Source organism: Lissotriton helveticus, chromosome 12 (assembly GCF_964261635.1).
Source record: "Lissotriton helveticus chromosome 12, aLisHel1.1, whole genome shotgun sequence".
Taxonomy (NCBI): Eukaryota; Metazoa; Chordata; class Amphibia; order Caudata; family Salamandridae; genus Lissotriton; species Lissotriton helveticus.
The window spans coordinates 237,540,827-237,553,639 of NC_136073.1; the positions used below are offsets into that span (position 1 = coordinate 237,540,827).

General features: G+C 45.3%; 1 protein-coding gene across 1 annotated transcript in view; it reads left to right on the top strand.

Moving 5' to 3' along the window:
• ACSF3 (acyl-CoA synthetase family member 3) overlaps positions 1 to 12,813 on the top strand; it is a 407,017-nt gene that overhangs the window by 157,547 nt on the left and 236,657 nt on the right. The window contains exon 7 of the mRNA XM_078671571.1: positions 5,181 to 5,307. Within this exon, the coding sequence (XP_078527697.1) occupies positions 5,181 to 5,307 (127 nt within the window). The remainder of the gene's footprint in view (positions 1 to 5,180; positions 5,308 to 12,813) is intronic.

Here is a 12,813-nt window from a genome sequence, read left to right on the forward strand (position 1 = left end):
CGCTAAAACAGCATTCACCCACCATTCTCAAATTATCTCACTTATCCTGTCCGAAGAAACACCTTCTTGAATTAGAATTAGATTCCTGACCTCTTCTGCTGGCCCTCTTTAATTGTCTCGACCCCAAGCTAACTCGACTGGTAAGTTACTTCCTCCCCACTCTGGTTACATCACAGCCCTTGTTAAGTAGAGAATAAAGTACTTCAGGGTTGCTTAATTTCCCCTAAATTTCCCTCTCTTTTAATTCGAATGTTTTCCAGCTTCTTATGAATTTCAGGAAGTAAATGTAAAGTTTTATTTTTTTAGGTAGAGTGATAGGGCCGGTCCTTGAAATGGGTATTTAAAAGTACAAGTATTTACGATCTCAGATTATCCGTTTGCTAATGAGAAATGGTGGTAATCTTCAATTGAAAGTAATGCATTCCTGCTGAGAAAGGCTGGTACTCTCCCTAAACCTGACTGTACCGTCCCCTTTAAAGGAGTGTGTGGGGTGTTCCACAATCCCGGTCCTCCGAACTCTTCCTTCAAATCTCTTTTAACTGGACATCCATATGGGTGGAGTAGTTTCAGAGTTGCGGACAATAGGCATCTAAGTAGATGATAAGGAGCAAATAATTTAGCAAGGTATTCCACTGAGAGGCGATATACTGCCCTATGATTGAGACAAGTAGTTTCTTTTATTTAGGTGCTAGAAGGAGGAGGGGTATAAGTGCTGATTTGATGTGGTCAGGGTACTTCAGGTCAACTATGATTCAGGCAGCATGAGTGTGGACTGTTACGTTTGGATAATACAAATTCTATGGAGGACTGTAGAAATGCCATTGCAGTAATTCAGTGTGGATATGGGTACTGCAAGATTTAGCCTGGTTTTCCGACAGATGTGGAAAGGAGGCAGGCCTCCTCTTAGCATATGTAGGTGTTGAAACATGAGATGGAAACCACATTCACTTGGGCAAAAAAGAGCTTTCTGTCAGACAATGCAACCAAGTTGCAAGCTTTCTCTGCAGGTAATGTGGTGATCTAATTGGCTTGAACCAGATAATAGGAGGGCACAGGTTTTCTGAGACAAAGAGCAGGATTTCATTTTTTTCACCCTTGAGACTAATCAAGTTTTGCTATTTTCAGTGTTTTACCATTGATTAGCAATGTGCCAAATTAGAAAGTTCCTTTGATTAGTCTTCTGACTTTAGAAAGAGCTGGGGTTCATCCAGGTACATGTGGTAGCAAATCTTGTGTGTGTATTGAGAATGAGGGTCAACAAAGCCATAAATGAAAAGAAATGGGTGATAGCGCCGCGTTGTGAGCTTCCGCCATGTGACATTGGCTGTTTCTGAAGAGAACATTTCACAGTTTAACTTGTTAATAAGATTTGTTTTATGGAATTTACTCAGGTATTTTGATATATGATCCTGATATCTCGTCTTCTCATCCGCCCTTCATACCCCAGTGCTCTGAGATGGCCGCTTGTGGTTTCAGTGCTTTAGAAATAAACCCTAAATGACAACAAATAAATGACATTGTGTTGTGAGGTGGTTAGGGAGAACTTTATGGGTAACTGCATCAATGGTGGCATTGAAGTCTAATAGTGTAGGGGCACAGAGATATTATATTGGTCACCAGCGCGGACAAATTCTTCCATAGTTGTAAAGTTTTTTGTGATAGTTCCACCGAAAGGTCTACATCTTGCAAGGGATTTGTATAGCAAGTAATTGGCTTCAAAGTCCAAGATTAAATAACCAATGACATCTAATTGCGGTACATTTGTAATTTAACCCAAATGTTATTCAATAGCTAGTTTAGGTGTCTATATTAAGGATTTCCTTGGCATGATAATAACAATATGTCTTTAGTGAGATGAAAAGGTTAACTGCCATGCATTTGATAGGGGACAGGTAGAACGCGTTGTTTTGAGGAATAGCTCATTTGCAGAGCACGTTATGATGGTCCCGCGGACGGATGCTATAGAAGACACTGAAACGTCAAGATCTACACACTGCTGTTTATGTAATCTAAACTCGTCTTGCCAGCCCTGTTGTTGATTTTTGTATTCTAAGCTCTTTATTTTTCTATCAGTCTTTTTTGTTTGATTTTTTGGAATAATGTTGCAAGTCTAATTTTGGCATTACCTATGTTTCTTTATGAGACTCCTAACATTTTCCGTAAATATGATTATGAGTTGTGTTTATCATTGGTACTTTTTCTATTAAATACATTTGGAATATAATGTTTGCATTGGTTAAAATAGCTGTATAATTTGGGATGTTTGTGTAGCACCTGTTCTCTGTGTAATGTGGTTTATTTGAAACGTTATCATTTAACGTGGCCAGGCCACTTTTATTGGGAAATGGCTGTTTTGAAGAGACTCTTTTTATTGCATTTCACCAGTACTGGAAACTGCTGTATGGATTCTGTCATTGTAATCGCAAGAGCCCTACATTCACACAATTTTCTGCACTACGCAACCATGTCATGTGTCCTCTGGAGCTTTGTAACTCTCCATGTGGTATCATATGTTCTTCTACTTAAGATATACGTCAGCAGCTACGGTTTGCCTTGAGTTCAATTAAGGCAAAATAAACCTAAGCATGACCATTTTAGAAATGTGCACCATGGACGTTACAAGAATTGTGTTTTGATAACAGCTCTGAAACTTGTAATTGTATATTTTGAAGTCATTACACCTGTTTCTAACTGCAAGCATCCCAATTTAAAGACCACATAATCCGTTTTTTCTACTCATTTTAATTAGTATTCAGGATGAAAACATGTGCAAATGGTGAATAAAGGACCTCTGGTCCCCTGACTACAAGCGCCCCGTCTCACTGTGAATCCAGGTGTATATTATGTGTGCACTGATGTCAGTTCATTGAATTGCCGACATAGCAGAACTGACATGTACTTAGACCCTCAATGATATCCCACAGTTGAACAATTCTCACACTCTTAGCCCCTCAACATTCTCCTATTTACTATTGAGAAGCTAGGGGAATGACAATAAAGTGTTCCCTCTCTTATAGCCCTGCTTACATTGTGTCCCTGCCACCGCCTTCCAGACCTCTGAGACCAGGAGTAGCAGAGGTTGTGCGAGATGTACCTACCTATTCCTTACACCATCACATGATGGGATGTGCACCTTGCTATGAGACCAAGCAGTGGCGTACTGGCCAGAGTATGGATGGTGTATGCTGTGTGGCATAGACAGGAAGCAGATTCGCCAGGTCCCCTGTCCTGCGGAGTACAGGGAGTAACCCTGGGCATTGGACTACGCTACGCTCTCGTAGTTTGCGCAACTACGCGCTACGCAAATTGCACGTAGCACAGTGCAAAAACGCGTAGCGTATCGGGCATTTTTTGCATGCTCGCTGTCCTCAATGTCAAGTTGGCGACCGCGAGCGAACAAAATGGCATCGCGGTGAGACTTTTTCCTCATTCGCGATCAGCAACATCAAGTTGCTGATCGCGAGCGTGGAAAATAAACCTCCCGGCGAGATTCTCAATGCGTGGAGGTCAGGTTTCTCAATGCGAGTGGTCGTGTATTCGCTTGTGATGAGAAACTACCAGTCCGCGTTGAGAAAACTGCCGCTAGAGTACAAATCTACTCGAGCGGCAGAAAACAACCGCTTACACTGTGCAAGATGCCGTATGCAATGATTGGACAGTGCGGACAAGCATCCGGCACTGTGCAATCAGTGCGAACAATATTTTCCCTACCGCACTACGCAGTTTGCGTAGCTTGCGTTGTGCGAAGTGCATTTCGCGTAGCTAAACGTAGCGCGACTACGCAAACTACGCCCAGGGTTTACAGGGAGTGCTTAGCTCTGCTGCGGAGCAGGCACAGCAACGTAAGCAGGCAGCTCATGTGTGCACAGGATGCATGCTTTTTTGGCATCAACAGCTGCCTTCTCTACTCCTCTGGGAGCAGGTAGGATCACCCCACACACAAAATGGAGTTCCTCTGAACCCTTCCAGTTACTCCAAGTAGCAGAGCATTGCTATGGAATCGTTTGATGAAACGATGTAGTATATTTTGAAAGGTTACATCGGGATTAGTAATCCAGAAGCTAACTGTTTTTGAGCTATGTAAGATTTTTTTAGGATTGATGGGCATTTTGTGACAAATATATGTGTCTTTTTTGGTCTACAGAATAAAATATTTGGAGGTAATGTTGAGGCTAATAATAAACTATTAGTGAAACATTTGTGTAAAATAATGTAGTATTTTTTAAATACCTATGGGTATTTTTTGGGGTTATGGCAGACCATTTGGAACATGTGTATATCACAGTTGTAAGTGGGTTTGCCATTCTTGTGAGGGTATTATATTTTTATGTTCTGATTTGGAATAGGTATCTAATTGAATTCATCATTAATGGGCATGGTACATAATTTGCAGCCTGAGCCCAAGAGGACTCAGCAAGCCCTCCAGCAAGGCTCTTCATTAGCTCTGGCTCCAGTGTAGTCTTATTAGTTTCAAGATTCTGTGTGCGATACCCAGCGCCTATTGGTACCAGGCTTTATCCTTCATTAGGTTTCGGTAGTTCATTATCAAACGAGGAGGTGCTGAGATCAAGCACTGATTTCAAATACATAAGACGATCATGCGAGAGTTGCAGCGGGTCATGCGAGAGTTGCAGCGGGAGGTTTCTGTCCAGGTAGTGTGTCCTTACCTGGAATGCTCAGAGCCCCTAACTAAAAGAAGTATCAGACATATTGAAATTCATATTGTCCCTAAAAACTCTTGAAGCAAATGTGCATGATTGAATGATATTGTAACCTCACACTTGGCAGCTTTTCTCCAGCTATTGGATCTTTCGTTACCACCTCTTCTTTCCATTCATGCAGTCTCGCCGCTCAGAAGTAGCTGCTTGTAGTAGCTGCTGAGCAGCATAATCATTATCCAAATGAGAATATAAAATAACATGACAAAAGGACTTGTCACTGCTAAACAGTTTGATACATTTTTTCAGGAATCATGCAAATTGCAACTGTAGATTACAATGACAAACATGGCCTCTTCTCAGATGGCTGTGCTAAAATCAGTCTGCGCTACCTACTGCCTGATCATACGTCTTCTTTCCAGCCGCTTGAAGGACTCTACCCTTCAGGAGTTGGAAAGATACCATGAATAGTGAAGTACTGCGGTCCATAATTTCTGAGTGGTATGTTTCCTTTTTCTTTAGGTGACCCCTGGCATGGAGAACAAAGAAGGGGAGCTGTTAATCAAGGGCCCATCTGTATTCAGGGAATATTGGAACAAGCCTCAAGAAACAAAAGATGCCTTCACTCCTGATGGCTGGTTTCGAACAGGTAGGATCTAGAATGTTTTTTATATCTGTTGTCTTTATGCCCTGAGTGAAGTAGCCTATTGGGACGGGACATTGGGAAATACCTAGTCAACTGCACTGACATAGATGACACCACTTCATTGGACATTATTCCCCAAAATGACAGTGAGAGTTCGCATTGCTCCCTTAAATCGATTAATGTTGTATGGAGTGAAGCAGAATGCCAAGTTGTGGGCCAATGGTGGCAAGTCGTCTCTGAGTTCAAAGTGGTTTTCAGTGAGTGGTGAGGCTTGACGTCTTATAAGGAAGCTGCTGAACCTGGGCTGTGATGATTGGTATATTAGGAAGGAAGCTGAGTTTTCTGACGTCAGTGTCATCAAGAACATTGTGGTTCTCAGCAGAGGTTGATTGACACCCATCCTAAGGAACACCAAGGTGGTGCCTTCTTTCGGTTCTGTTCCACATCAAGGCGATCCGGAGCAGGGGACAGCAGACCCCTCCCCATCTGTCCAAGGTACATCTTAGTGCAGGCTGCATTGATTGTTAAATGTCACCACAGGGTTCCAGTGATGCCAGCGGCAGAGCCAGTGTGCCATCGATAAAAGCCATGATTCGGATGAGAGTGTGTGTATGTGTGTGTGCACAGAACATGGGTGGACAGTTGCATGTGTATGTGTAGAGCAAGTGCTTGTGTGTGTTTAGAAAGTCCCTTGCTCCAGACTACAATATGTACAGCCTGCAGAAGCCTTTCTGCCTCCTGGTGGCATACAATGTTCTGTAGTTTGTGGTGGATACAGAGGATCTCACCTGTCCCAGGCTGTCTTCTTCACTGACTAAAGATACAGAACTGCAGACTATATGCAGGCTACATTATGAACACCCAGGGGTGTAACACAGGCCCCTGCAGCCCCCGCGGTGGGGGTCCTCGCCCTCCAGGGGGCCCCGTCAGCACCGCACTTCTGCTGGGGAGCTCTAGATTGAGTCTGAAGGTGGCCCCTTCACGTACCCTGCAGGGGGAACCCCCTCAAGGTTCGTTACGCCGGTGTGAACACCAGGCATAGGTTGTGCTGTCTTGTGATATTGACTGTGTATATATGTACATAGATGTGTCTCATAGAGTTGTCCCCTGGTCAAACGTTCTACGCCACATGCATAAATAGAGCTGCACCCTGAGTTATGTTCTGCAGTGTATGTATACGCAGAGCTGTCTCCAGATCTCAGGCTACTTTCTGCACAGCTCAGATAAGCAAAGCTGCTCCATCGTGGCATACTGTCTTTTGTGGTGCATGGAAACAATGGGTGTCACCAGTCCCAGGGCTTGTTCTTCACTGCCTAAATATGCAGAGCTGTTTCTTGGGACCAAGGTATGTGGTGCTGTAGTGTGATCCTGGCAGAGTTCTGCACAGCCTACAAAGTCAGTGATATTGCCTAGTCATAGCTATCTAATGCTTCGTATGCACCCATGGAGGTTTCTCGTGGTTAAAGGTTCTACACTGTGTGCGTACATAAAGCTGTTTTCCGAGCTGTGTTCTGAATTGTGCATATAAGCAGAGCAGTCTTCTGGTCTCAGGCTTTATTTTGCGTTGTTTCCTGGTCTCAAGCAGGCCTGCATCTGTGGAGTTACCCCATCGGTTGAGGTTGTCTTCTGCACTGCCTCTATGGGTAGAGCTGTTTCCAGACGTGTGTTTCCACAGTTTCTGTTTAAGCACAGCTGTTTCCTGGTCTTAGGCTGCGTCTGCTATGCAGAAGTCCATCATGGGCTGTGGTTGTCTAAGGCTTCACTTTACTTGGTTGTCTTAGGCACTGACAGTGTGTTTATATGTAGAGCTGCTTCCTGGCCCTTTCCTGGCTTCTACACTACTTATACGCGTAGCTGTGCCTCCTGTTTGTTCTCCGAACACTATGCTTAAGTAAATAGGCCCTGTAATGACGGTTATCTGCTTGCCAATGTTCTGGTCTGTGTCTGTGCTCAGCATGTGTGCATAAAGAGAGCTGTCTTCTAGTCCCTGCACGTGATCTGCTTGCATGCAGAGAACTGTCTCCTGGGTCCTGCCTGTATTTTCCACATATGTTTGTTATGGTCACTGCCTTTTATCTGCTTGCATGCATAGAGCTGCATATGCCTGTGATCTACTTGCATGCAGTGAGCTGTGTATCTGCCTGTGATCTGCTTACATATAGAGTGCTGTCTCCTAGTCCATGCCTGTTATTTGTTTGCATACATAGATCTGTCTCCTAGTCCCTGCCTGTTATTTGTTTGCATACATAGATCTGTCTCCTAGTCCCTGCCTGTTATTTGTTTGCATACATAGATCTGTCTCCTAGTCCATGCCTGTTATTTGTTTGCATACATAGATCTGTCTCCTAGTCCATGCCTGTTATTTGTTTGCATACATAGATCTGTCTCCTAGTCCCTGCCTGTTATTTGTTTGCATACAGAGAGCTTTCTCCTAGTCCATGCCTGTTATTTGTTTGCATACAGAGAGCTTTCTCCTAGTCCATGCCTGTTATTTGTTTGCATACAGAGAGCTGTCTCATGTCCCTGTCCTTGATCTGCATGCCCAGGGACAGCTGCCCCCTGGACCCTGTGTGTGATCTGCTTGCATGCGGGGATCTGTCTCTTGGTTTCGGTCTGTTTTTCCATGCATACCCATAGGCTTCTTCTGGCCACTGCCCGCGTTAGGCTTGTATGCGATGAACCTCCCGAGCCTACTTGAATTTCCATTTTGCTCTATCAGACCTTAGCGTCCACAGATCAAGTCAAGTCAAGTCAAAACAACTTTATTTGGTGAGATTATATCACCATAAAAGCATGCTAATCAGAGGGGAGCAAATACAAGCTGCAGTTAATTATCAAATTTAGACAATAACAAGCTAAAAACATATTTCTTGGGCATCAATATAACACAACATAGTACACTTTAATATAACGCATTAAACAAAATGACCAAATGGATGCCTAAATTGCTAAATCTAATATCGTTTTGCAAGAGTATCGGCCAAATGACATAATTCTTCTCTTTCTTAGGCTTTCCTCCTATTTACCAGCTCTCTCTGATGCCTAGCTCACATCTTCTTTCACCCCCTCTTGTTGTTCTGAACTCTTTGGGCAGAGCTCGGGTACCCGGATGAAGCTCAGTCAGATCCACAGATTTAATGGTAGGTCAGCCCTTTATTTAATAGACTCTTCTCCTAGCCACGTGGCGCTGTCCTACCTTTAAAGGGTTTCCATAAAACCGTATAAAGATCCCCTGGGGCCAGCGGCCCGATCCCCTGTCACCGATATCCATGAATCCTCTCAGCAACAGGTGGCACCACACATGCTTCCCCTTCATGGCTGGCTGCACCCGGTGCCCTCCAGAGCCTGAATAGAAGGATCAGAGTGTATACCTCCGCCTCAGAGCCTGCCTCCCAGCCTGCCCTGTAGCAGGAGGTATTCTCTCTGCCTCGCTAGGCTCATGAAGGCAAAGGCATTTTGAATAAATATGTTAAACAGTCGCCCGACTGAAACAAAAATTATAATTAAAAAAAATTACAAAAAGCTGACACAACCATTTTTTAAGCTAGGACTTTTAAAATAAAAAATAAAAAAACTGATGCAGTATTCAATTGAAAAGCTTCCTTCTTCATGGTAATTTGCATGCCACCAATATGTAAAGAGCGCGACTGTTCTACTTTGTGCTGGAGGGGCTGAGATGGAAAGAGCAAGGCAGTTCTGTCTGTGGTGCAGGGTCATCCACTAAATGCACACTGTCCCCGTGTGTGAAATACGTCATCGTGCCGTGAAGTAAGTGCTGATTGCCATAGATAGAAGGCTGGGTCAGCCATGGAGTGCCTTAAAATGCCGCTCGAGTCCTCGGAGTGCTTGGGTTATATGTTCATCAACGCGGGGTGCTCCGAGGCTGTCTGCTGCCGCTGTGGGTGAAGGCCTGGCCTAGGCCTGGGCGGAAGACGACACTACGCTCGCGTAGTTTGGGCAACTACGCGCTACGCAAATTGCACGTAGCACAGTGAAAAAATGCGTAGCAGGCATTTTTTGCTTGCTTGCGGTCCTCAACTTCAAGTTGGCGACCATGAGCGAGCAAAATGACATCCCGGCGAGACTTTTTCCTCGTTCGCGATCAGCAGCATCAAGTTGCCGATTGCGAGCATGGAAAATAAAGCTCCTGGCGAGATTCTCAACGCGGGGAGGTCAGGTTTCTCATTGCGAGTGGTCGCATATGCTTGTGACCGCTCGCGATGAGAAACTACCAGTCCGCGATGAGAAAACTGCTGCTCGAGTATAAATCTACTCGAGCGGCAGAAAACGACTGCTTGGACTGTGCAAGATGCTGTTTTCAATGATTGCACAGTGCGGACAAGCATCCGGCACTGTGCAATCATTGTGAACAGCATTTCGCTACCGCACTACGCAGTTCGCGTAGTGCTACGCGTAGCTCGCGTATTGCGAAGTGCACTTCGCATATCTACACGTAGCACTACTATGCGAACTACGCCCAGGGTTAGCTTGACCTCGCTGCTCTGTACCTGCTCTGTACCTGTTCATCGCCGCATTCGGATCGTGGGATTGCGTCCATGTGGCGCGTCCTCTCGGAATACTGAACCCCGAGCTTCGAATTGTGCACAAACTCTGAGACTGGTTCTTTCACTTCCTGCACATCTCTCCCATGCTCTGTGCTTCCCGCCGGCTTCCTGTCTGGCACCTGAGCCTTTGTGAGCTGCCCCTATGGATCTTTGTGGGGCATTAGAGCTTGGCCTCCCTGGGCATACCGGATTGATTCCTGGTGTGAGTGGCGGCATTGGCTCCAGGCCTCAGCTCACTACCTCTCCCGAGTCTGCTGTCTGTGTTCAGGGCTTGTGCTGCGCCTGACAAATTGGATCAGTGACTTGTAAATACAGGAAGGTCTTTAATTATCTCGCTTAGTCTGATGCATCTCTAGTTTCAAAGACTTCCAAACGTTGTGCAGGACTCCCATCTGTATGTTGTCCTATGCCTAGTCGTGTCAGTGTCTGATTTGTCCATTTTAACCCAACCTTATTTAAGAGAAGCACGATGGACCTAAAAGTGACAGTCATATTACACTCTATCCTTTAATTCACTCATTGGTTGCACAGCTGCAGCTAGAAGGCTCCAGCAGGGTCAATGGATTCACGTATCATTTTGAACACCAAATGTACTCGCTCACGCCTTGTACAGAACATCGACCCTTATATTTTGGATACTTTGATGATATTTCTTTTAATATGGGATGAACCCAGTGAACAGTATGATGGAAAAAACTGGGCATCCTGACAGCGTCCATGAGCACGCTGGGTTTTCACCTGTAATCATTATAACCAGCATTTATTGAGTGCTTAGTAGTACAGGGAGATCACAGAGGGCTCTCTGCATGCAGGCAGATCACAAGCATGGCCAAGAAGACGGCTGTCCACTTGCAAGAAGATCACAGGCAGGGGCAAGTAGACCGTTCTCTGCAATCGGGCAAATCACTGGAAGGGACAACCAGACTGCTCTCCGCATGCAGGCATACGACGTCCAGAGACAAGAAGACTGCTGTCAACATGCAGGCAGAATACAGGAATGGAAAATAAAACTGCTCTCCGCATGCAGGCTGATCACAGGCAGGAACAAGAAGACTGCTGTCCACATGCAGGCAGAATACAGGAATGGTAAATAAGACTTCTGTTTGCATGCAGGCCGATCACAGGTAGGGACAAGAATAGCGCTCTCAGCATGCTGATAAACATTATTTATTGCACTATGTGTGCCACTGGTCCTCATAAACCCATTAGCTCCACATACAGCCATGGTTAACCAATGGTTATCAGGGTATGATGCTTGAAAGTGTACCTAAGCTCAGGTGCCCCATTGGAGAGGGGTTTTTAGGGTGCAGAAATGGATTGGGGTAAAGGAAGTAGTAAGATATTTTTAGGTTTAATGGCAGGGTAGGGATAAGGGAGTAGTAAAGAGCTTTAGGTTTAAGGGATGTGCAGACTCTTAAGGAGGTAGTAATGGGTTGTTATGCATGGGTAGGTGTTTAGGGTAGTAAGGATTGTTTGAGGGTAGGGAGATTTTCTTTTTCCACTCTGACACTCCCCTATATGCCACTCTACTCTGCAATGCTGCCCTCTATGAGACCACACTCTACGCCAATGCACTGTACTCTGTACCACTCCATGCTAGTGCACTCTCCCCCACTACTCTATGCCACTGCACTCTACCCTGCACCACTCCAAACCACTTCACTGTAATCTGCACCACTCCTTTCTATGCCACTGCACTCTAAGCTGCTCCACTCTGCTTTGCTTTGCACCATTTGACTCTACACCATTGGGCTCTACACCACGCTGCATTAAACCACAGCATTCTCTGCCAATGCACTCTACACTACTTTACTTAAACCCAATTCACTCTACGCCACTGCACTCTAGGCCAACTACTCTGTAACACTGCACTTTAAACCACTCTACTCTACTTTACACCTCTGCACTCTACGCCACTGCAAGCTAAGCCATTGCACTCTATGTCACTCTATCCTACTCTGTACCACTGTACTCTACGCTATTGCTTTCTACACCACTCTGCTCTGCACCACTCTACTCTATACCACTTCCCTCTACACCAATGCACTCTACACCACACCACTGCACTCTAGAACACTCTACTCTGTAACAAAGCACTCTCCGCTACTGAATTGTACACTGTTCTGCTCTGCACCACTGCTCTCTACTCTGCTTCACTTAATTCCATGCCGCTCTACTACGCTCCACGCGAAGATAGTCTACGCCGCTACACTCTACGCCATTCTACTCTGCATCACTCCACTCACTATAATCTACTCTGCACCACTGCACTCTACTCTATGCTACACCTTTGCACTCTACCGTGTACCACTCCACTCCACCCTACCCTGCACCACTCCACTCTATGCAACTACACTCTACGCTGTTCCTCTCTACTCTGCACCATTCTAATCTACACCATTGTGCTCTATGCCACTCTACACTAAACCACAGGGCTCTCCGCCAATATACTCTACACCACTGTACTCAAACCAAATGCACTCTACGCCACTGCACTCTCGGCCAACTCCTCTGTAACACTGCTCTTTAAACCACTGTACTCTACAACACTCTACTCTACACCACTGCTCTTTATGCCACTGCAAGCTACACCACTCCACCATTGCACTCTGTCACTGTATTCTATGCCACTTTATTCTACTCTGCACCACTGTACTCTATGCCATTGCTTTCTACACTATTCTGCTCTATACCCCTCTACTGTACACCACTGCATTCTATGCCAGTGCACTCTGCAGCACATCACTGCACTCTACAACACTCTACTTTGTAAGACGGTGCTCTCTGCCACTGAACTCTACGCCACTCTACTCTGCACCACGGCAGTCTACTCTGCCCCACTCAACTGCACCCTACGCCACTATACTCTACACCATTCTACTTTGCACCACTCCACTCACTCTAATGGCACTCTACACCTTTGCACTGTACTCTGTACCACTCC